At 52.1% G+C, this 23,737-nt stretch overlaps 10 protein-coding genes across 10 annotated transcripts; 6 read left to right on the top strand and 4 right to left on the bottom strand.

Annotated features, from left to right (window-relative positions):
• Positions 1-429: 429 nt before the first annotated feature.
• Positions 430-1,080, bottom strand: A1O5_01726 (uncharacterized protein). The gene has a single exon (XM_007742342.1). It carries the CDS (start codon positions 1,024-1,026, stop codon positions 619-621), a length of 408 nt encoding a protein of 135 aa, XP_007740532.1. The 5' UTR covers positions 1,027-1,080; the 3' UTR covers positions 430-618.
• A 2,002-nt stretch (positions 1,081-3,082) lies between these two features.
• Positions 3,083-5,362, top strand: A1O5_01725 (uncharacterized protein; the record flags this gene model as incomplete). The annotated part of the gene is made up of 1 exon (XM_007742341.1): positions 3,083-5,362. One exon carries the CDS (start codon positions 3,083-3,085, stop codon positions 5,360-5,362), a length of 2,280 nt encoding a protein of 759 aa, XP_007740531.1.
• A 1,957-nt stretch (positions 5,363-7,319) lies between these two features.
• A1O5_01724 (uncharacterized protein) lies at positions 7,320-8,262 on the top strand (the record flags this gene model as incomplete). The annotated part of the gene is made up of 2 exons (XM_007742340.1): positions 7,320-7,346; positions 7,420-8,262. 2 exons carry the CDS (start codon positions 7,320-7,322, stop codon positions 8,260-8,262), a joined length of 870 nt encoding a protein of 289 aa, XP_007740530.1.
• A 614-nt stretch (positions 8,263-8,876) lies between these two features.
• Positions 8,877-10,567, top strand: A1O5_01723 (uncharacterized protein; the record flags this gene model as incomplete). Its single annotated transcript, XM_007742339.1, has 2 exons — positions 8,877-9,019; positions 9,076-10,567. The coding sequence occupies 2 exons, from the start codon at positions 8,877-8,879 to the stop codon at positions 10,565-10,567; spliced, it is 1,635 nt and encodes a 544-aa protein (XP_007740529.1).
• Positions 10,568-11,298: 731 nt separating this feature from the next.
• On the top strand, positions 11,299-12,135 carry A1O5_01722 (uncharacterized protein; the record flags this gene model as incomplete). The annotated part of the gene is made up of 2 exons (XM_007742338.1): positions 11,299-11,867; positions 11,940-12,135. 2 exons carry the CDS (start codon positions 11,299-11,301, stop codon positions 12,133-12,135), a joined length of 765 nt encoding a protein of 254 aa, XP_007740528.1.
• Positions 12,136-12,252: 117 nt separating this feature from the next.
• A1O5_01721 (uncharacterized protein) lies at positions 12,253-13,684 on the bottom strand (the record flags this gene model as incomplete). The annotated part of the gene is made up of 3 exons (XM_007742337.1): positions 12,253-13,112; positions 13,212-13,432; positions 13,560-13,684. The coding sequence occupies 3 exons, from the start codon at positions 13,682-13,684 to the stop codon at positions 12,253-12,255; spliced, it is 1,206 nt and encodes a 401-aa protein (XP_007740527.1).
• A 1,940-nt stretch (positions 13,685-15,624) lies between these two features.
• Positions 15,625-17,322, bottom strand: A1O5_01720 (uncharacterized protein; the record flags this gene model as incomplete). The annotated part of the gene is made up of 3 exons (XM_007742336.1): positions 15,625-16,911; positions 16,967-17,127; positions 17,187-17,322. 3 exons carry the CDS (start codon positions 17,320-17,322, stop codon positions 15,625-15,627), a joined length of 1,584 nt encoding a protein of 527 aa, XP_007740526.1.
• Positions 17,323-18,136: 814 nt separating this feature from the next.
• On the top strand, positions 18,137-19,003 carry A1O5_01719 (alcohol dehydrogenase; the record flags this gene model as incomplete). The annotated part of the gene is made up of 1 exon (XM_007742335.1): positions 18,137-19,003. The coding sequence occupies one exon, from the start codon at positions 18,137-18,139 to the stop codon at positions 19,001-19,003; it is 867 nt and encodes a 288-aa protein (XP_007740525.1).
• Positions 19,004-19,577: 574 nt separating this feature from the next.
• Positions 19,578-21,328, bottom strand: A1O5_01718 (uncharacterized protein; the record flags this gene model as incomplete). Its single annotated transcript, XM_007742334.1, has 5 exons — positions 19,578-19,913; positions 20,012-20,440; positions 20,495-20,685; positions 20,741-21,197; positions 21,251-21,328. The coding sequence occupies 5 exons, from the start codon at positions 21,326-21,328 to the stop codon at positions 19,578-19,580; spliced, it is 1,491 nt and encodes a 496-aa protein (XP_007740524.1).
• Positions 21,329-22,023: 695 nt separating this feature from the next.
• Positions 22,024-23,499, top strand: A1O5_01717 (betaine-aldehyde dehydrogenase; the record flags this gene model as incomplete). The annotated part of the gene is made up of 1 exon (XM_007742333.1): positions 22,024-23,499. One exon carries the CDS (start codon positions 22,024-22,026, stop codon positions 23,497-23,499), a length of 1,476 nt encoding a protein of 491 aa, XP_007740523.1.
• Between the last annotated feature and the right edge of the window lie 238 nt (positions 23,500-23,737).

Genomic DNA, 23,737 nt, shown 5'->3' with positions numbered 1-23,737 from the left:
GTCTTCAGAGCAACAAGTTCGGACTCGTGCGAGAGAATTGCGAGGTAGGCGAGCTAAGCGTTGCACGGGGTCAAGTAACGGAGTAACATTTTTCCGGCATCTCTGCATTTGGACGTCGATAAAGATGGCGGTCGTCTGGCCAGCGTCGGACCCAAGTCTCTCTGATCAGCCCTTGACTGGTGGCTGCGTAATGCAGCTTGGTTCCAAGAAGCTCTTCCCGACCCTGTTGTCAAGGGTTTCTCTCCAATGTATCCTACCTCGTCTCATTCGTTGAACTAATGGCATCGTTAGCGGATACATGACACGACAAATCCTCAGTCAGCGTCAAGTGTGACGGCTGCAACCGAATCTTTGAAGCAGAGGATCGGTTCTACAGTTGTCAAAATTGCCGAAACTTTCACGTGTGCCAGGCGTGCACGTTGAAAGATGTCAGCACCTTGTCTTCGAGCCATGCTTTGCGACCTTGTTTTCAATGGTTAGAGTACACCCCGTTTTGGACTCAAAAGCCGCTCGTACGTCCCTCTGCGAGACTGTATCGGCATCAAGCCGCAACACAGGAGCTCGATGAAAGATCTGCTCATTTGACAGCCTGTTTCCGTGCCTTTGTCTGTAGTTTCTCTAAACATTCAGAACGATCCTTGTCCGGACCCCCTCGCCCTTCTTCACGTGTACTTGATGGCCAGTCTCGCAGAAGGAACACTTGAACACTTCGAATTTCTCTGAGCCGACTATCATGCTTGTGACGGCTTGCTCGAAGTTCTGCCATATCTTGTCGACGATCCCTACAAAGGCACGCGGACAATCGTACTGGAAGAAGTCCATCTTCCGCCAGGGATACAGAAGGCCGCAGGAGCGGCATGTCAGATATACCGGGTGGTCGAGTTCCAGAAGTTGTGGAAACCGTACCTTGGTGGGCCTATCATCATTAAGCATCAAGTCGAGGTGGGAATTGAGAAGAGCACGAAGTCGTCGACACGACAGGCTCAGCAGGAGCTGAGACTCCTGGTCTAGAAAGCTCGCACCCATGAGGATTAGCTCGTTGGGAAGATCGAGGAGCGGACTGTGGTCATAATGGTCTTGTTGCTCTGCTGCGTCGGCTGTACCCTTTTGTGGCCCCCTTCATTAGTTCTTAGTCATTTTACGGATATCTAACTCTTTCGATGAGACTTACGGTTTGAGGACTCTTCTTCTGTCTAGAGGCAAGAAATCGACGCAGCAAAGACCATCCACTTGGAGCCCCAAGTCGGTCATTCATCTGTTGGCGAGTCTCTGGAAGTAGGGAAGTGATATCACAACAAGAAGGAAGCCTACTAGCCTAAACTGGCACCTTTCGCGTGACCACCAAGACTACCTCGTACTCGCCAACGAAAAACCTGTCCACAAAATACAGTTCGATCCCCATACGGACCATCTTCATGTCAAGATGTTTCCTCTGATTATCTGTGGGTTTAATTCCCATTGGCCTTTTTTTGGTCATGTCAAGAATCGGTTCGGCTTAACAAGTCATCAGCACCAAAGATTCACTCACTTTTTAGCCAAGATCGATCTGGTCTGCACTGGCGCAGGACTTCCTTGGGCGACATTAAGATCTCAGCCATTAGCAAGACCTACTCATTCTTTTCGGCCGGGCAAGATCGATCTGCATCCATTCCCATCGAACTACAATGAAACACCGCAGAAACTTGAGGTTTATGCCTTAGTTTTCTAAGGGGTGTGATTTTGTCTCGGAGCGGAAAACGTCATGCTCCGTACGTTCAAGACAAGATTATGTATTATATATGTCCCGAACTGGCTTTCGCTCGTTGCCGTTTCCGTTGAGGTATGGGAGTGAGGGGGCATAAATTGGGCACGTGACGGCGCATCAGGACGCCTGACGGGGCGCTGGGTGAGCCACAGCGAGCAGGAGGAAGTGCAGAGAGTGTACACCAGACTAGCGGCCGAGCGACAAGGAGCATTACCTCGATTCCAATCCACAGGAGCCAGTTCGGGCTAAAGGGTCACTTTTGGGCCTCAGCTGCAGTTTGCTCATAGAATAAAGACAGTAGGACACAAGGTCATGTCATTCACGTGGTTATGCTCGTTGCGCAGCGCTGGGCTTCAACTACGCCCACGTGTTGTGGTCAATCCACGCGCACGATACCCGACTCATTATCTGTTGAAGGATAGTACTCTCATATACTGTAACAAGGCAAAGTGACTATGCTGGGCTGGGCTGGAAGAGTGGTAGCAGAGGGGAGAGTTGTCTAGTCACATGTCAAACCAAAATGGGCTAGTGGGGGGGAGTGCGAGACAGTTTACAGTGCTGGAAGAGTGCCATTCTTTGCATTTTATTAGACAGAGTATCGGTATCCTATGCTTTTAAAAGCTGTCTACCTATTCCTAAGTATTTCATCGGCCCTTTCCTACTTCCTAATGTCGTCGCCGTGCTAGGCGCTCGCTGCCATAGCTGCTGCCTCTCTGGGGTGGTGTTGGTGGTGGTGTTGCGCTGTCAGGGTCAACCAGAAACGCGTTCTCGATTCCCGATCTGCTGGACAGGCTTCTGTGCGTTGTTGCACATACACGCCGAACCCTAAAGTGCTCTGTTACAATACCAGAACTTGCTCCCGTATATTTCATGCATGGCCTAGCGGGTTAAGTAACCCGCCTCAGTATGACCTTGACAACGAATTATGAACGCAGAAATAGCTGCAACGCACTGCGCCTCAATATGCGTTGGTACCCAAGAAAATGCCGCAGCAGCATCATTGGATAATTATATTTCGCAAATGGCCCACGTATTATCAGGCACCAGCAGGATGTCGGTTACTATCGCTTAGAGACGTGAGCGACGCCTGACTTGGGGGCGGCCACGGCTCTGGGCTGGTAAGAGGCTGAGGGCACTCGAGACAGATTTTTCCGTTGATCTAGCCTCAAATGTAGAAATATGACAGCCTGCTTCTCCAGGCACCGAGGTCAACGTATTTTCTCTCTCATAAACTTGTTGGTCCTCCTTGCAGAAGAGGAAAGTGCTGCTGCGAATCGAGTCTTTTCCTAGGAAAAAGGTTTGTATTTGATTTCGGATGAGATCTCCTGCTCGATAATTATGGCTTCTACGGACCTTGCAAAGAGAGCACTGCTCAGATCTTGTGACAACTCATCCAAACTTTGCGCCCAATGCCAGGGGATTGACTTCGATAGATTCACCTGTGAGGGCTGTGCTCACGAACCAGAGGATGCGCATTTTCATACTGATCTCGCATCACATGTTTCCTCTGAGTCATTCTGCTCTGGCTGTCGCCTCATTCTTTCCGCTGTTGGCGCCAGCCAATCGAGCAGCGGAAGTATAGGCAAACAGACTATCACAATTAGCAGAAGACTATTGCTCGCCCAGCAACAGAGATCATGTGGACAGTTTGAGGAGATAGAGCCAACAACAGGAGTTGGAGGTCCTGACCTCGCAAAACTCGCCGAGTGTTTGGGTGTCTTTATCGACGTAGCTCTAACCCAGAATCTATCTCAGCGCAGAACGAAAGCGACTGGAACAATCATCAGATCAGATTGCCGCAAACTTGGTGACAAGCTTAAACCCGAGGGGAAAATTTCCGACCTTGAAGACTCTACCGAGCACTTTTTGATTCGAGGTCGTACTGTACTTCCTACCGTCGACCTGAGTCTCATTAAGTATTGGATTCATTCTTGCGAAAGTCAGCATACGAAATGCAATCTCTTTGGATACCATATTACGGAAGATTACAAGAGTCACTTGATAGAGGAACAAACAATCCGCCTGATAGACGTCGAAGAGCTGAGGGTTATTCTCGCAACTCAGCGGCAGAGATACGTCGCGCTGTCTTATGTGTGGGGCTCCAATACAGCACCGATGTTAAGAAGGGACACTGTCCTACGATATTCATCACAAAACAGCTTACAGGACTCGATGATCGGGAGGACTATTCATGATGCTATTCAGCTTGTCCGGGATATTGGCGAGCGCTATCTTTGGGTTGACACCCTTTGCATCGTACAAGATGACGACAACGACAAGCTGGCACAACTCGCGATCATGGATCGTATATTCTACTGTGCAAGTCTCGTGATAGTGGCCGCATCTGGTGATAATGTTCATGCTGGACTTGCTGGGATAGAAAGCAAGCGCCATCCATATCAGCGAAGTGAAACGGTCAATGGAATTCCTTTCATAACAGTCAAGCATTCCATCAGAAAAGCCCTGGCCAACAGCGTGTGGAATTCCCGCGGATGGACGTTTGGGGAGGCAATGCTTGCAAGGCGTCTTCTCGTTTTCACGGAAGAACAGGTCTACTGGAACTGTAAAACTGACATCTGGCGAGAAGACTTATGGTGCGAATCGCCCACCACATGTCTCTTAGCCGACGAGACCAACTCACTCCATTCCCAAGTGCCGGAGGACACGATCTGCCGCACTCGGAAATACTGCGATTATGCCAGTCAATTCTCTGGCAGAAGGTTTTCGCAAGAAAGAGACGTGATTTGGGCATTCATAAGCATCCTCAGAATGCTAAACTCTCAGTTCCCACAAGGTTTTATATGGGGTCTACCGTATGAACGGTTAGACACCACACTTCTTTGGCATGAAATTGGGGCACTCTATGATGAGGCATGTCATAACGTGCACAAACGTAATTCTCGACACAGGAGGATCAAGGAAGAAAACCGATTCCACCTCCCATATCCATCGTGGTCATGGCTCTCAACAACGGCTAAAATTCGATTTATCGATCGATGTGGAGATCTGATTGTCTCAGAGGTCTCCTGGCATGAACCACTCCAGACTGAAGCAAACTATCCCGGACCGACTCCTTCCAATGGGCTCTCCGGATGGAAAGTTGACCGACAGTTTGATATTTCAATAGCTATGTCTGCTTCTGAACGAAGAATCATGGAATACGGGTTTCTGCAATTCACCGCCCATGTAGCAGAGCTATGTATACGAAGAGAGGTAAATATTGATGGGCAGCAGGCTGCTAATTCAGACATACAGCTGCCGCGGTGGCCAAAAGCTCGGTGGGTATCAGCCAGTATCCACATCCCATCAGGGGAGAACATCGCAATGGTTCTGGTCGATAGCAACTACTTCGACAGGAACGGAGAACGATCCGGCGAATTCGTTCTTCTCTCTTCGAATGCCGATGCGACTTCTAACGAACCTTGTCACCGCGATTATATACCGGAGCGTGAAAACAAGCGGATCGTCCATCAGAGGCCGTGCAAGCACATTAGGAGTCACAATATCATGCTGATAGATTGGATTGGCAATGTTGCGTACAGAAGAGGGTTAGCGAAAGTTGAAAAGGGTCTCTGGGGAAAGATTCACACTCGCACAAAACGCATCATTCTCGGCTAGTAAGCCCAACCTGTGTTTCAGGCTGAATGCGGATAGATAGGAAGTTGCGGAGAGCGACCAAACCGGTCTGCTACAGATAACGTATCCAATAGCTGAGAGGGGCAGGGGAAATTGCGATACTGAGCATAGATTTGATTATGGCGTCCAATCGAAATCAAAAATCCTACACCAAAAGGTTATCCAGTTAACCAACGCTGGCAAGAGCTGGCTCATAAGGCTCTGCTCCAACCGACGGAGCCTTATGGTCGCCTGAGGTATCCGCTCCAAGACCCAGAAGTCGGGCCAACAAGAATATAATGGAGCTGAAATTCCGAAATGGTTAATGGTCATATTCATTTGCGCCCGAAATGGGACTAGTGGCGATGCAAGTCAGAGAGGGTTCGCGAGGCACCCGCCATGAGGCTGTGGTGACTCCTCTCATGGGAACAATGCAGTATGCACGTATTCCGAACGAACTGCAGTCAAACACCTCGGAAACTTGAGGTTTATACCTCAGATTTCTGAGGGGTTTAATTTTGTCTCGGAGCGGAAAAAGTGATACTCGGTGCTTTTACAACTCCCTCGATTCCGATCCCCCGAAGCAAGTTCGGGCCCCCAGCAGGGGACCCCCTTAGGCTCCCTCGCCTCGGCTATAGTTGCCAGCTGCACCCTCATTCGTTTTAGCCAAGCACTGCCTCTTTAGGAAAAGGCGCCCCAATGCGGTTCCTTGGTGGCCGGAGCGTCGTGAAAACTGTTCGCAACACGCGCGACTCACCCCGACCGCGCCGCTTTTATAGCCCTCTCATACTCTTATAGATCAGTGAATATTCCGTTCCGGGAAGGGAGCTCGAAGACTGATCCCACGTCCAGCCAGTCAAGAATATTGTCAAGTCATCGGACAGCCCACAGGTGCCAATCGCGGTCTCCGAGCTACATTTGTTGTGATGGAGTTGATGCCGAAGTACTCCGTACGTCAAGGAGGACGGTACCGTCGGTTTCGATGATCTCCAACGGTGGCGTTCTAGCCCAGACGCCGTCGGGTTCCTCTCTGCGCCCCGCATCCTCGGCGTCTACGAGAGAATTGCTCAAGGTAAGCCTAGTCTTCTTCGATGGTAAAACTCTATCCTGACCGTTATAGCATCCGCTCTTGACCCCTCTGTGGCAGAAGGAATCCCCCATCGGGCTGGTGGACTTGGGCCTGATTGTTTACGTGGACGGTACAAATACACAACCCCGAACGGAGCCGTTCATGGTTAGTCCCGGACTCGAATCACCTCCTTGCCACTATTGCAGAGACCTTCTAAACTCGAATGCTTTCTTGAACTCTTAGGTCTATAGTATCCTTTGACGACCACGTACACAGTCAGGGTCTCCGGGTCAAAGATATGAGTCACGACACCCGCAAGTCCCGTGCACCTCATGAGTGACCGAATCGAGTTGTCCATGAGCTACACGACATTCTCCACTCATAGTCCAAAGTGGCACGGAATGGATTTGTCAACGGGGTTTGTATACAGGCCGCTGACCATCATCTTGTGAATGGCTGACTAACGCCGCTGACTTTCTTCTCCCCGACACTTGTAAATGATATCGAACTTGTGCGGCCGGAGGCTGTTGCAGGGGATGACCACCGAATTGCCAGTTCGAAATTGCCATGCTGATGGAATGGTTTCCATTCCCATCTTTGAACCCGAGTGGTTGAGACCTCTTGAGCGAGGCAGCCACGTGAGTCGGAGAAACGGCCACTTGAGGCTTGACAACTAGAACTGCATGCCTCTATCATCATTGGTTCGATCGTCTCAACTGCCGAGAATGGCGCTGGACAAGTGTGTGAGAGAGGGAGGCTGGCGGTCCACACGAGGCTGCTGCCGCGTATATATACATCGGCATGGAGATCTTATCGCCCTGCCCTCCTCCTCCACTAGCCACCGATTTGAGGAAGACGACGACGACGATCGCCACCACCCTCACCACCACCATGAAGCTCCTCTACCCCAACTCTCTGGTCATCAACACCTCGCAACTACTAACCTTTCCCGTTGAACTGATCTTTTACGACGTCGAACAGCCCATCCCAGAACAACACCGATGCCGAAATACTTGTGACCTGGGTCAACCCAGCGGCGCGCCTTAGAGAAGAGGCGCGGCGCCTCCCCAAGCTCCGTTGGATCCAGTCTCTGGCCGCGGGTCCCAACGACGTGCTGGAAGCGGGCTTCGACGTTTCCAGGATCTTGATCACTACAGGTTCGGGTCTGCACGACCACACGGTGGCCGAACACACGCTGGGACTGCTCCTGAACGCCGCGCGTTGCTTATTTGAAATGCGCGATTACCAATTACGAGGCCAGTGGCCGTCGCACCTAGGCGGCGCCCAGCCAGACCGCCCCGAAGGCAAGCTCACGACGCTACAAGACGCCAGGGTCCTAATCTGGGGCTTCGGAAATATCGCTAAAATGCTGACGCCGTGGCTGAATGCACTAGGTGCCAAGGTTAAGGGTATAGCGCGTAGCCCCGGCGTGCGTAACGGCACCCCAGTCTACGGCGAAGAGGCCTTGGTCGAGCTTCTGCCAAATACCGATGCGCTGGTTATGATTCTACCAGGCAGCGAGGCGACTAAGCACGCTCTGAACAAGGAGCGGCTAGACCTGCTGCGGAAACATGCTTGGGTCATCAATGTAGGCCGCGGCTCAAGTGTAGATGAGCAGGCACTTGTGCATGCGCTGGACAATGACGAGATCGGTGGTGCGGCACTCGATGTGTTTGAGACAGAGCCGTTGCAAGAGAACAGCCCGCTTTGGAAGACGAAGAACACCATTGTAAACCCGCATGCGGCGGGAGGGAGGCCGCAGACGCCCACGACATTGGTTGCATATAATTTGACAAGATTCCTGACCGGTCAGGAATTGAAGAACGTCATCTGATTGTTCAATTTCGCTCCTTGGTTGCCGACGTCGACGGGCCATACGATCGGTGTAGTTCGCTTACTGGCGATTCACTAAGCAGGTAGAAGGCACTAACGACTTGCTCGTAAGACAACTAGGACGGATCAATAGGAGGATCGGGCAATACAAATTGAGAAGGTGTTTTCTAATATCATCGTCTGCTGTCAGCGTACACTTGCGTCTGTTATATATCATAAACATCACATCCGAGAAGCCTTCAGCTCAACATCCATTCGTGAGCACCCTTCCCGTGCTACAAGATTTTGATTCCGCCTGGTCATTGGGAAGATGCTTTCCCCGTTTTCGCACCGGCACTAGCGTGGCCCAGCTACGTCCGACATCTCCTTATGTAGTGGGGAACTGTGGAGGAAGCTGGGGTCATTGGACCCACTTTCAGCGGTCCAAGCGACAACTCCGTTGATAGGTCAAAGTTCGGCTAGGCTGTATACCGTTTACCATCTTCACAGAAAAGCGTACAGAATTTGTGACCTTATAAGGCCATTTCCCGACTGCGAAGCCATGCACAACATCCATCCCAAGTTGCACTTTCGTGCCTAGGTTGTTTTCATACCCTCAATCTCGCAACTGGCTCGATGGGTTCGATATCGCTGGACAAGTACTACGATGTTTTAATTGTGGGAGCTGGCTTCAGCGGCCTCTATTTGTTGAACAGTCTCAGAAAGTCAGGATACTCTGTCCGACTTCTAGAGGCGGGAGCCAAGGCTGGAGGGGTTTGGTCAGTTGATTACGGGGGTACAACTTTCTTGACATGTTACTGACATGTCCATCTAGGTACTGGAATTCCTATCCTGGAGCCCGTGTAGACTTGGAGGTACCTCAGTATCAATTTACGGCCGAAGAGACCTGGAAGCAATGGGACTGGAAGCAGCGATACCCGGGCCGAGACGAGCTGGTCGCCTATTTTGAACACATTACCAAAGTCTGGGCGCTGCGTAGTGACATTGACTTCAACACGAGAGTCGAAAGTGCTCATTGGGACAAGGACATGTCACAGTGGCGAATTGTTGCCCAAGCCGGTGAGCAGCAATTTTACCGCAGCAAGTTTCTGTGCCTCTGCACCGGTTTCGCCGCCAAGCCCTTCATGCCACCATACCCGGGCTTGGGCAGCTTCAAAGGCACTATACATCATACATCCCACTGGCCACAGGAGAAGGTCGACCTGACGAACAAGAGGGTGGGAGTAATTGGCACCGGCGCTTCAGGAGTCCAAGCCATACAGGAAATAGGCAAGGTGGCTGCTCATCTGACCGTGTTTCAAAGAACTCCGAATAACGCCATCCCCATGCGCAACCCCACGCTGGATCAAGAACAAAACCAAGCCCTGCGGGACAACTTTGTCGAATCGCGCAAGACACAGCTGACTACCTTTGGCGGATTCCTCTACGACTTCGTGCAGGGAAAGACGACCGATTTGTCCGATGCTGAAAGACTCGCGGTCTACGAGAAACTTTGGAGCGGCGGAGGGCTGCAATTCCAGCTGGGCAACTACAACGACATGATGTTCGACCCGGCTGCCAATGCTGTCGCATACCAGTTCTGGCGCGAAAAGACATTACCCAGAATCAAGGGTCCCAACAAGGCCGAGATACTGGCACCCAAGAACCCGATCCACCCGTTCGGGACCAAGCGAATCAGCCTCGAGCTTGATTACTTTGAAACCTTCAACCAACCCAACGTAGATTTGGTCAATCTCCTGGGGACCCCGATTGTGCAGATGACGCCCGAGGGAATCCAGACGTCGGACGGGGTGAATCACGAGCTCGACACTCTGGTCATGGCCACGGGGTTCGATGCCATCACTGGGGGCATAACGCAGATTGACCTTCGCGGGGCGTCGGGCCAGCGCATTACGGAAAAGTGGCAGAACGGCGTCTACACGTACCTGGGTATGACGGTGCACGACTTTCCCAACATGTTCTTCGTCTACGGGCCGCAGGCCCCGACGGCCTTCTCTGCAGGGCCCGTTTCGGTGGAATTCCAAGGCGCCTGGATCGTCGACTGCCTCCGATACATGATGCAGAACAACCTGACCACGATCAACGCCACGGCAGAAGCCGAGAGTGAGTGGAAAGCCCATGTCGACGACATCGGCGGCCGAGGCCTGTTCCACCAGGCCCAGAGCTGGTATTTCGGTGCCAACATCCCGGGCAAGCCGCGCGAAGCCCTGCTCTATATGGCCGGCCTGCCCGCCTACAAGGAGAAATGCTTGGAGAGCTCTCAACACGGCTATCGAGGATTTGACCTCAGTTCGGTCGGTACGTAGGTACGCATGTAGTACGTCCGTCCCTAGGAAATCGATCAATTGGTCCAATTAGTGTGTCATGTCATGTGATGCTGGGTATCTTGTTAGAAATGAGGCTGTCTACATGGTCAGAAGAGGCCCGGTCTTTTTGCTCTAGACCTTGTAACTTTGCCCCTCTCGCAATCATTTTTGCTTCAAACACTTTGTCACCTAGGCATGACAATTTCGTCCGTTCTCTCCGGATTTCCCCTTCCCCCTTTAACACAAATGCCGTTCCCTAATAGTTACCAGATGCATTCGAACCCCGGCCCTGATTGATGCAGCGCCACCGCTTCTTGATCTCGGCCAAATCATCATCTGGCTTGAAACGGCGTCGGGAGGACGAATCATTAGATCCGCTTTCGGGCCGGGAACTATCTGCTCTCCTCCTCTCCAATTGGACGGAACTCGGGCGGGAGAAGCACAATGCCGACCAATTAATGAAGCCGCCGAGTCAATCTGACACATTTGGACAATTCTTTACCTGTTTTTTTGGTTGTTTTTTTTTTGGCACCGATCGGACCCTACTTCACATCTACTCAAGTAGAGTACAGTACGCACCGCTTTCTCTTGCTAGCAGGTTGCATCGCCGTGAGATCTTTTGGTGTCGCGCGGTCAACTGCGAGAGCGTGACTCGCACACTTTTAGTATATGGCCGATGCGACAGGACCAACTACAGTTGACAGAGCCTGTCCCCTTGGATTCTCGTCAACATGGCACAGCTCCAAGATAAGGTAATTGCGATCACGGGCGCCGGGTCGGGGATTGGACGCGCGACGGCGCTTACGGCCGCTGCTCGGGGGGCGTCGCTGGCCTTGTGCGACGTGAACTGCAAAGGTCTCGACCAGGTCGTCGAAGAAATCCGCGCTCTAGGAGGAGTCGACGTGGTGGGGACGGTGGTCAACGTCGCAGACTCGAACAGCGTCGATGCGTGGATTTCCGCGACCGTCCAGCATTTTGGCCGGTTGGACGGTGCCGCCAATGTCGCCGGAGTGGAATCCAGCCCGGACGGGACCGTCTATGCGCCCATTGTCGACACCACCAACGAGCACTGGAACCATATACTAGGCATCAACTTGACGGGTCTGTTCTACTGTCTTCGCGCCGAGTTGCGCGTCATGGATCAAGGAGCATCCATCGTCAACGTCTCCAGCGTGGGCGGCCTGGCTGGGAGAGAGAGTTTTGGCGCCTACAGCGCCAGCAAACACGGCGTGGTGGGCATCACAAAGACCGCCGCCCGAGAGGTGGGCGTCAACGGCATCCGCGTCAATGCAATTTGTCCGTACGTCTTGCCCACCCCCCGTCTCCTCGTCCTTTGTACTCGGATATACATTGTAGACTGACGCGACGACAGTGGAATCACGCAAACTCCTATGATGGATCGATTGTCCGATGGGGCACCAGCGTCGATGGTGGCCTCCATGTATATCCCTTTACAGGACCGGGGCACACCTGTACATATGGCCAAGACCATTTGTTTTGCGCTCAGTGACGATGCAGCCTACACAACGGGTGCTTTGTTCACAGTGGACGGAGGCATCATGTCGTAGAAAGACCAAACTTTGCGAGGCCTGTTCGTAACCAAGACGTGCCGTGACTGTTCGTGTCTCGTCCCGCTTTCAAAACGTCGCTGCTTCTTGCTTGATATTGGGTGCCCAGTTTCCGCATTAATTCAGTGACTGTAGCCAGCTGTCGTCTTCGATTGCATGGTTAGGGTAGGGATCGAGCTCGTCAAAAGACATCAGGTTGGAGTTGAGGATTGTGATGTCCCACATAATACCATCGTCTTCGGTTACAGCTTCAAAGGCTTCTTGTGTAGGGTCGGGCATAGGCCCTTCGGCGGTGGAACGAATTGGAGGGACCACCCTCGATGGCACAGGAAGGTTGAGTGGGTCTGGAGATTGATCCGTGGTGCTTTCAGTTCCGTGGCGTGTCGGCGAAACCGCGGACGGGTGTCTCAGACCTGGGGATGCCGTGTTGGAAATATCTGTGAATGCAGGTGACATGAATGGAGGTGGGAATTTGGGCGCTCCGTTGCCTGGTTGTCCAGCGTATTTTGCACGCCATAGCCACAGAGAGTCAAACACAATGCTGACCAAGAGGCGACACTTGACTGAAAGACGTGGAGGGTCAAGGCCTGTGTCCGGCTGTTCTCTGTGAAGATTCCAGATCTGCGCCAGGATTTTGGTGGTTCGGCCTGGGAGATCATTGTCCTCGACGGAGCACTGCTTGCAAAATGAGACACATATGTCCAAGGCTCGTTTTCCTTTCTCGACATCCAGGAATGGCCGGTAACTTGAAGACGAGACTTTAGATACAAAGACCCCTATCGTGAAGCATAGCTGATATCGTGCAAAGGGTAAGTACTTGAAGGGACTGTCGGTCCTGTGTCTGACTGCAAAACCGGAGACAAGGTTGGTAGCGTCTTCATAGGCCTTGATAACACCATTCCGTCGAGCAGCCGACTCTTCGTCGTGGAACAGCCAGTATGCTCGGAGTTGAAACCGCGCGGCAAGCAGGTGAATTTCTGTTGATATGATTAGATATCAGAAATAGTCGTGATAAATGGTCGTTGACTTGCCATGTTTGGCGTTGGCTAGTTGTATTTCCAGCGTCTGAAGATCACGTTCCAAGTCCTCCAGTACTGAGACTCTCGATGATTGGGGGACTGGTCCTTGTTGCCTCTCGACTTCAGTCATGGCTCTATGTACCTTGTTGCAGAATTGTTGAGCCATGACTGCGCAGTGGACCGCTTCGGGAAGGTCCAATGGATTCGTTGCTTCAGATGCCTGCTCAATAGTGGCGTCTTTGTGAAAATAGGGCTCTTGTCCGGTCATGGTAGCCGCACTGAAGAAGGAGTTTCAGCATTAGCTCGACGGAAGATAGATTGTTGCGGGACATTGTTGCGGGACATTGCACGCGAAAATGTGAGAGTACGAGCTTCTGCGAGACTGAAAAGGTCAAGGGCACTTACTTTTCCACGGCGACGTAGAAGCAACACCACACTTTGACAAGCTCGCGAAGCTCCGCTGGTTGTAGAGAAACCCGTAATCGGGAGAAATCGGAGATATTGTCTGCTCGATGCATTCCAGCATGCATTGCCGCCGATCTGAGATTGCCGGCCAAGATATACGTGGTGTCAAGGGGCATAGATGAGGTGGGAAAGGGCCAGACACAAAGAATCGACATCGCCTGTAGGGATGACAGCGTGTGAGGAGGATGTGCTATTGTCGACCAGAGCAGATCCTGGACCGCCGGCAGCAATGCGTCCAGCAGAGAAAAATGGAGGCTGTCGTGGCGGGCTGCGGTCAGGATGATGGCCCAGAAGAGTAGCCTAGAGCCCTCGCCAACCGGGTCTGCTGAAGGGGGGTTTTGGAGGACGGGAAACAGTGGATGGTAGTGAGTGAAGTATCTGCCGAGCCTTAGCAAAACCCCCAGACAGTGGCTGAAGAGGTCAATCTTACACCTGAAACAAATGCTGAATCTCTGCCGGACTGACAGTGATGGATCGGATGGTCTGCTCCCTCGAAGCTGGGAACGCCGATGCCGGTTCAAAGGCTGGGACTGGAAGTCGGTGCCTGCTAAGTGTTGCGTCGCCACTTGAATCAGCAGCATAGTCTTCGGACGAACCACCGTTCCAGTTGAGGTTGGCAGTTGGACTGCTCGCGACAGGAGCAGCGGCGGGAGCACCCATGGATCTGTTGCTGGCGTTCTGGGAGCGAGGCAAGTTGGCCGTGTCCCCTTGAATGCGCCTGGGGACCGCCGAGTCGTCGGTGTGAGCTGCTCTCAGCAGCTGAACTTGGGTTGCTATCTCGCTCAAAGTTCTAGCAACGACTCGTCAGCGTGGTTGCCACGGCCTTGCTTATGGGTTGGCCCCCAAGGGAAGCGTACGTTCTCTTACTGATGCGCTTATACTGGGTGTCGACGACACACTGCGTCGAGAGCTCCTGACATCTGTTGCAAGGTCGAAGGCCGCCTTCCGACCCCTCGCAGCGTAACTAAGACGACTCAAGTTAACAAACTGTGAGATGGCCTAGACTTCCGGGGCGAGATCATCCCCTCTTTCTGGGCTGAAATGTGTACCTTGGCTTGCCGACACTGTTGGCAGGCAACAACGCGAGGTCGCTTGTTACGGCGATTTGTATCACCAGCGCTCAGAACGCCAGCCTGGGACATGCGAGTTCTTGAATCGGTGGCGGCCCTGGGAGCAAGTGGTCTGCCATAACTTCCACCCAGCTGGGACACAGCTTGCACAGCCATCACGCAAGTTAGGGTAGGGCACGGTGGATTGGAGCTGAGGCGTATCATCAAACGAAATCAAGGTAATTGACAGTGCTTCATCAGATTTCGGCGAAACAACGTGAGGTGAAGATGAGAGGTTAACATGGGTGGCAGGTCAGTTCTGCCTATGACAATTAGGGCTTTTCTGGCACAAAACCCTTTGATCCGAGTGTGACGAACCACCCAGGTCGACCGGTTATGCGGCCTGGTGCGGGGACCTAGGGAAGGTGGGCCAATGACTTGGCACAGATACTAGGCCCCAGCCCAACCATGGTCACGTGATAAACTAGCTTGTTAGACGGCCGTACCCAGTACAGTTGTCCAGCGCTGCCAAGGCATCGGTCTGAGCGAATAAGCCCTATTCAGTCATGTGACTGGGTAGGTATGTGGGCTAAAGAGGAATGCTTGGCAGGGTGTTGAGGAGAGACCTCTTGGCATCCCTCGAGTATTTGAACCCTTAAGGTCGAGCCACCGCACTTGCCTTCTTTTCTCTCTCCAGCTTAGAATCTATCATATTGCAATCCACAGACTTTGGAGCGATCTTCCATTCTTCTCTGTGCCGTGCCGTGACCACCTTACTACCATCTATTATGTAGATGATCCCCTCATTAAGACCTTTCGTTAAGCCTCGAAGTTGCTGTGACATTTGTATCTATGAACAAGAACTGGAAGATGCGGCAGCTTATTCAAGCCGTAGATATGTATTCGGAATACTGATCAGAGCTATGTGTGGCGAGTGCAACGTGAAGCAAGACTTATCAATACTTCTCGGAGCCCGTTGTTTCATGATGTGAGATACATTCGAAATGAGTTTGAGCAGCGCTTTTGGTTTCCTGGTGGAGGTCTCGAATGGTGTGCGTTGCTGCGTCAATCTCGATCTCATGCTGGTAGATGGCAACCTCGTCGACATCGCCAAAAAGCGCCGCGATTTCCTCCAACGGTCGGCCCTTGGTGTCCGGAAACCAAATCCACATGACAATGCAGGCGATCGTCCCGGGGATAATGAAACAGAGGAAAAACCGCCACCCAATATTTCGCAGCGCCACAGGCGCAACCTGTAGCCAGAGAATGTTCTGGAAAGATATATGGGCTATGCCTAAACAGACACCCTTGGCGCGTAGATGAGTGGGAAAGACTTCTCCCAGGTACGAAAATTGTGTGCCATCGATACATAGATTGAAGAAGGCCGAAAATATGAAGAACATGGCCACTGCGGCTTGGAGAGCCGCGCCGTTGTTAGACGGGACAAAGTTGGCTATCAACGCCGTCTCGACGATGAGGCTCGCCATGCATCCAAACATCCCGAAAGCAATGTATTTCGGGCGTGGAAAGCGGTCCACAAGAGTGATGGCGATGACGTTGCACACAAAGTTGAAAGTAGACCATAGTGACGGGAATAGGAGTGCTTTGGTCGTGGAATATTGAAGCAACCTGTACAGTGTCGGGCCGTAGACATTGATGACATAGATACCGGAGAAGGGGGTCATGACCGTGATACCGCACCCGATAAGGGCTCGCTTTCGGTAAGAAGGCTTCTTCAGGATATGCCACCACGTATTCCCCAGAGTCTTGTCGATTGCGATCTGCTTCTGAATCTGGTAGAACTCTGCGTGGGCAGCGTCGTTGTTCGGATCAGTGGGGTCTAGATGGAGCTTCAACAGGATTTCTTTAGCCTCGGAGGCCCTGTCCTGCATCATCAGCCACCTCGGGCTTTCTGGGACGAAAAAAAGCCCAACTAATAAGATCAGGGGCCAAAAGCATTGAATGGCAATTGGTGGTCTCCATGCATTGGAGCTTTCACTGGTCCACCAGTAAAAACCAAACCCGATCCAGGCTTGAATGGCGTATCCGCCTGAGAACATGGAGGCGTGAATGTCGATCAGCGCACCGCGCATCTGGACTGGGGCGATTTCACTCATGAGGAGAGGCACTGCAGCAAGAGACATGAACGAACCCGCGCCTGCGATGAAGCGGAACGCGATGAACATGCCGACGTTGACGCTGCCAGCCAGAAGGGCACCAGACACGATGGTCAGAATGGCAGACTGCAAAACTTCAGAAAAATGGCTTAACGACACAACACTGCAAGGCACGACGTACCACAGCGCACGCCCATTTACGGCCCCATTTGTCTGCAATGGTGGGGAGCAACAATGTACCGATCACGCCGCCGGCCGAGAACAGCCCATTCATGGTGGCGAGGAGGTCTGCGCCATTGGAACGTGAATCAAGATGGAAATATTCGTTGAAGGATGGTTGGCCTGCTGGCCGTCAATACTGCTCCAGGGCAATCGATATCTAGGTCGAATGGATCTCTTACCTGAGGTGATTCCCATCACAGCTGCAGAGTAACCAGCAGTGACGGAGCCAAACCCAAGGAGAACCAGCACAACAACGGTGTGTATGTTGACCTTCTGTCGGCTGAGGATACCCTCTTGGCTGGAACGTTTCGCCATCTGGTCAATGTTGAGGAGCAAGCCTCTATCTATGAGACTGTGTTAGGGTGCTATAGATAGGTCGACAGTATCAGGAGCTGAGAGGCATGCTAGAAAACAGTACGTTATCTTCGAAGTCTCTACGACCATGTCTGATATATAGACTGCCTCGAGCTCGACCTCATAGACCGAGTCCAGACCCGAGGTAGAAGAGCGCTACAAGGCGACTTGCAGCATCGGCGGAGTGGAGTCATGGTCTCTTGCACTCCCCTTCCCCGGACTCTGGGTTGAAGGGATCCAAAGCACTCCGCAAAATCAGAGGGGGAGATTGCTGCCCGAGTCTTTGATTGGGCGGAGGCCAGACGGTCCCTTGCGTCTTGCTCGCTCGCATTCTATTGAAGCGGCCGCCCGTCGCTGGAGGGTAACACGCTTGCGAAAGCGGCGCCGGGCTAGTTAGAGGCCCTCTCGGTCATCTAGAAGGTTTATAGGAGCAGGCCTAGTATCGCCAGCCGTCTCCTAAAGATGTATCTTGCGAGCCCTATAGTCTCATGTTGGCCGCTTTTTTCGCCCAGGCCGATGCGCATGCGGTTCTCCGATTGGAGCGCTCAGCTGAGCATGTTGGGAGGGAGTCCGCGCTACGAAAGCTTACGTCCTGACTGGAATCGGCCGAGCCTCGACCGAACCCTCCAAATAATCATTCTCGGTGAACGTGGGCAGAAGGTTTGGGGCAACATTTCGTCGTGTAGATAGATACCTTTCGCAATTCCAACAAATTAAAAGATTGAGCCTGGTCAGCGATCTCACACGAATTCCAACGAAGTACTCATCGTACGACATGGCGATGTCCAACCCCTCCAAGTTCACCCTCAATACTACATATCGTTTGAAATCTGGTCACGAGATTCCCGTCCTGGGTTATGGTGTATATCAGACGCCTCCGGCCACGTGCGAAGAGGTAACGACCTACGCACTACGCGTTGGCTATCGACACATTGATTCAGCCCGTGCCTATGAGAATGAGCAACCCTGTGCAAAAGCCATTTCGGCCTCAGGCCTCGACCGAGAGCAGGTCTTCTTCACCACCAAAGTCCACCCTCAGGACATGGGCTACGAGAAGACGGTGCTTTCGATTGCGGCATCTCTCTCTGAGACCGGTCTCGATTATATCGACTTATATCTAATTCACGCCCCGTTCGGAGGCAAGGAAGCTCGACTAGGGACCTGGAAGGCACTCAGTGAGGCGCAAAAAGAGGGCAAGATTCGATCTATCGGCGTATCGAACTACGGCATTCATCACCTAGAGGAGTTGGAGGAGTATATTAAAAGCACCGGTAGCTCTAGTGTTATCAGTGTCGGCCAATGGGAACTTCATCCTTGGCTTCCCCGTCAAGATATCGTCGACTGGTGTGAGAAGAGAAATATTATCCTTGAGGCTTATTGCCCTGTCATCCGGGGCGAGCGTAAAGATGAACAAGTCTTACAAGATCTGAGCCAGAAGCATGGGAAGACCTGGGCGCAGATCCTGTTACGTTGGAGTTTACAAAAGGGATATGTGCCTCTGCCTAAGAGTGAGACACCTTCAAGGATCGAAGAGAATGCAAATCTCTACGACTTTCAGCTCGATGCAGAGGACATGGGAAAACTCCAATTTCCCACTTCCTATGCCTCATGTGCGTGGGACCCAACCACGAGTCATGACTGAGATCGACCTTGAGTTTGGGCACAGGCCGACAGAGCAGAATAGAACATGTCGGTAACCAAGTCAAGTCTTTATTTGGAGATATAGATATATAATTTGATCTGAACATGTTGGTGTCTGATCTTTGAGCTGGGATTTGAAGATGACTGCGTAGAAAATGTGTAGCCAGCAATTACCGCCCAAGGCCTTCTATTAATAATGCTTTTGTGGGCGCTGTTGGGCACCGTGTATAGATACTTGGTGAACACTGTTGTGGGAAGCCATGAGTACCCTGATCACTGACTGCTGCACCAATCATGTGTGCAATAACGCTAGTCATCACTGTTGCATGTCATGACTTTATGGAGGAGGGACAGGCGCAGCCCTAACTTGTGCCGAGAACAACAAGACGCAGTCCATTCTGCTCAGATGAAACATGCTACGATTATCTCGACTTACATCGCTCCACCAGGCCACTGGACGATGAACTTAGCTCGTTGAGAGTGTCCGGCTTGTGGAAAACGCTTGTAGTGATCCCAGAACGTCACGCGCATTCTTGATCTTGCCACTTGAGTTGCAGAAGTTTTCTCGATTCAAGCTATAAAACTGGAGTGAACTTTAGAATACATTGTTTCCCTTTAGGAACCAGCACAAAGTGGCACGCCATTTCCATATCATTATGTGTTGTTACACCGCCAATCTCAACATTGTATCGTGTGATCAACGCGGCCGTGGCCAGCTTAATCTCCATTGTCGCTAGACTTCTCCCTAAACACGCCCGGGCACCTTTACCGAAGACGGTAATGTGATTGCGCATGGTCTCCAACTGTTCTGGTCCATCGACATCTAGCCAATGCTGCGGGTTGAATGTGTCTGGATCCGGGAAGATAAGCGGATTTCTTTGAATCGTCAATGCCTGGCACGAAACAATCGTCTGCAGCTCGAATTAGTCTGGAGACATGATGATATTCTGGTCCCGATTTCGCGAGGGTATTTTTGTGGAAAGGGCATCGAAGCCCAGAAAGGACTTACCTTTGGGGGTACGACCACGCCGTCGATTACCCCTCCTGTATCGGGGGTAATACGCTGCAAGCTGGCTGGTGCCGCTGGTCGGAGCCGCAGTATCTCTTGCACGACGGCTTCAAGTATCGGCAGTTCGGCCACGACGTTATACCTGTGAGAGGTTGGCACGTCCTTGAGCTCCTCGCGTAGTCGCAGTTGCCATTTAGGTTGATTCGACAATTCGTAGAACAAGTATGAAAGGGTGTTTCCTGTGGAGTCGGTTCCGGCAAAAACGAGGTTCGTGACTTCGTCGATGATTCCCTTATCGGTCAAGGCCCGTGGGATGTCTGAGGTTTTTCCCTTGAGTTCGTCCCTTTCGTTCAGCATCTTGGCGATCAAATCATGTCGCCCCGCGGGATCGACGTGGAGTAAGTATTCATAGAATGCATTGCCGCAATACTGTTATTACTTGAGCCACAGTCGAGTGGTGTTGCAGAATTTCGCAGTGCTCACCTGATTGAAATCATCGCCAGCCCTGAGGAAGTCGCGGATGGCTTTGACTGGGGCGTACTGTAAGATTTTGGAAGTCGTAGGAAACATCCACCAAACCCAGAGAGAGGGGAACACGGCATCGAGATCGAGCAGCAACTGAGGCGTCTTTTCCGTCTCGAGGCCGCCGAAGCTCTTACCCGCGAAGCCGTCACCTATTGATTCAAGTTAAGACATGGATCTTCAGTCGCTCAGAAAAGTATGCCATACCAACAACACTAAGGGCAAATATTCGAAACCACGGTAGGACGTCTAGTGGAATGTTCAGCCGTTTGTCCAAGCACTTCACTAGATTTGCCACATGGCCGTGAATCATGTCCTCCATCTGGGCGATTGAAGCTTGAGAGAAGCTTGGAACGACTCGTTTCTTGGCCACTCGGTATTCGTCCCGGTCGCGAGTCGTAAAGATGCCTTTTTGACCTAATGATTCGTAGATCTCAGCCTTGGTATACTTGGAATTGGCTCCGTAAATATCCTTGAGGGCTCGAGTGGACGAGAACGACAGCTGGTTTGGGGCAATTCGCACGACAGGGCCATGTCTCAGGTGCAAATCGTGGATCGTTGTGCTTCGATTTCCCGAAAGATCCAGCAATATAATCCAGGCGCCAGACAGTTTGGCCCAAAACGGTCCTGGTATCGAGCGAAGGGGATCTTTGAGACCCCGGGCCTGTCAAAAGTCAATCGAACATACGTTATTCCAGAGCTCCAGGATGAACGTACAAGATAAAGCAGCGCAAGGCACAAAACGACCACCGCCGCTAGGCCTTGCAACCGGGACACCGCTACAAGCTTGTCCATAACTCGGGAACACAAGGGGATATCACCGAGGAACACCTGGTGATCAGGCTCAATCTCGTTGATGACTCGGCGGAATCACAGGATGGTCTTATAAATAGGTGGGGCGATGCAAACAATGCGGACCAGACTTGGCCACTACTCAGAGAAACCCTTCCAGAATTGCGACGGTGTTGGTGGCTTGCTCACAGTGACCCTGTACCAAATGTCTATGCAATTAAATGGTTATGTAGATGCTTCAACGTCCTGAGGCGGTTGTTGCAATGTATCTGTTGCGAACGTTTGCGATTGGACAGATTCTCGTCGGGACGAAAACGGCGACGCAACAACGAGATGCTATTGGGCAGGCCCCAAGCAGTAAAAAGCTGGGGAACCGGGGCCGAGGGACAGTCCTGGACCAATCCCAGCTGGTCCATGTTCACAGATACGGCATCGCTGTCATAGGCTGACCGGGACTGGTCGCTGCTTGGACAATCGTGTCCAACAGCTGCTGTAGTTATCCTGTGCGCAACAACAGCTACCTGACTCTGCACCATTCGTTTTGACCCGCTGGCCTACAGGAAGTAGCAAGCAGTTAGGCCGCACTCGAGGTCTTCCCGGTGAGGTATACAACATCAGGTCAAAGCAAGCCTCCTCGCCCACTCTCCACCAGAATTGTCCAAATTCAACTATCCAAGACTACTAATCAGTTATTCCAAATGGCTGGAACAACCAATGGGCTCCATGTCGACGCCTACCTACCCAAGAATACTGGGCTCTTTTATGATGGATCTTTTCGAGAACCCATTGATGGCGAATACAGAGACGTCATCAGTCCATGTACGGGCAAGTCCATTACCAAGGTCGCTTTCGCTGGTGCAAAGGACACGGTGGCTACCCTGGAAGCAGCAGAGAAGGCGTTCCCTGCATGGAGCACCACGCCTTCAATTGTAAGGTGTAAGCTCCTTCGCAAGGCGGCCCAAGTGATCCGCGACAATGCCGATGAATTGGCCGCACTTGATGCCTGGAATGTAGGCAATCCGGTGGCAATCATGCGCCAGGACGTGGAATATACCGCCGACAACTTCGATCTGTTCGCGGGACTCGTACCCGCCGTGACGGGTGACACACATCACCTATCAGAGGAGACATTTAACTACACGATTCGAGAACCCCTAGGAGTGGTCGCGCGAATCGTGGCGTACAATCACCCGGTCATGATGCTTGGGATGAAGCTTGCTAGTGCGATCGCGGTGGGGAATACCGTGGTGATTAAAGTCGCAGAACAAGCCCCAATCTCGGCGCTACGTATGATGGAACTCATTGGACACCTCTTCCCTCCCGGAGTCGTCAATGTGCTGGCAGGTGGAAGAGAGTGCGGCGCAACGCTGTCGAGTCATCCAATCGTCCGGAAGATTACTCTGGTCGGTAGCGTGCCTATCGGTCGTTTGATCCAACGGGCTGGTGCGGACACTCTGAAATTGACCACTTTTGAACTGGGCGGGAAGAACGCTCTGCTCGCCTACCCAGATGCGGATATCCCACAGCTTGTCGAGGGTATCGTCCGTGGTATGAACTTTGCTTGGTGCGGCCAGTCATGTTCATCAACCTCACGCATCTTCCTGCACGAGTCCTTGTATGATAAGGTCCTCGAACTTGTGGTAGACAAGGTCCGCACGAGCTACAGACCCGGCAATCCACTCGACCCCGACACTACGATGGGAGCCCTCGTGGACCGAAATGCCCTAAATAGGGTTCAGAAATATATCGAGATTGGTAAGAGCGAGGGAGCCACCTTGGTCCTAGGCGGAGCCGCTCAAGATACGCCTCGAGATGGCTTCTACATGATGCCTACAATCTTTGGGGATGTCCGATATGACATGCGGATTGCTCAGGAAGAGGTGTTCGGGCCAGTCATGTGCGTTTTGAAGTGGAAAGACGAGCAAGAAGTATGGCGGCAGATCAATTCGGTGGAATACGGATTGACGGGCGCGATATACACCTCCAACATTGCGACTGCACAGAAAGCAGTCAGGAAGATGCAAGCTGGATATGTCTGGGTGAATACGGTTACCACCCACTTTCTCGGCATTCCATTCGGGGGCTACAAGCAGTCAGGCATGGGCAGGGAGCATGGCCTCGAAGAGCTTTTCGAGTTGACTCAATGCAAGGCGGTGCACGTGAAGCTCTCATGATTTCTACAGCCTTTGAAAGAGAGAGAGAGAGAGAGAGAGAGAGAGAGAGAGAGAGAGAGAGAGAGAAGGACAGAGAGAGAAGGACAGAGAGAGAAGGACAGAGAGAGAAGGACAGAGAGAGAAGAACAGAGATGGAGGACAACCTCAAACATGTGGCTGCCGGACTGTAGTTGAATTTTCCTCTTCGAGCGTCGCTCACAATTCTTTGCCATTAAGATGGTCAACATGGAGTCTTTCT

Source organism: Cladophialophora psammophila (genome assembly GCF_000585535.1).
Source record: "Cladophialophora psammophila CBS 110553 chromosome Unknown aczJe-supercont1.2, whole genome shotgun sequence".
Lineage (NCBI taxonomy): Eukaryota > Fungi > Ascomycota > Eurotiomycetes > Chaetothyriales > Herpotrichiellaceae > Cladophialophora > Cladophialophora psammophila.
Note: the sequence above shows the minus strand (reverse complement) of the source record. Positions and strands in the feature narration are given on the sequence as shown.

Bases quoted from the DNA above. Each gene is read 5' to 3' on its own strand.
- A1O5_01726 (XM_007742342.1), bottom strand. From the start codon at position 1,026: ATGGGTGCGAGCTTTCTAGACCAGGAGTCTCAGCTCCTGCTGAGCCTG.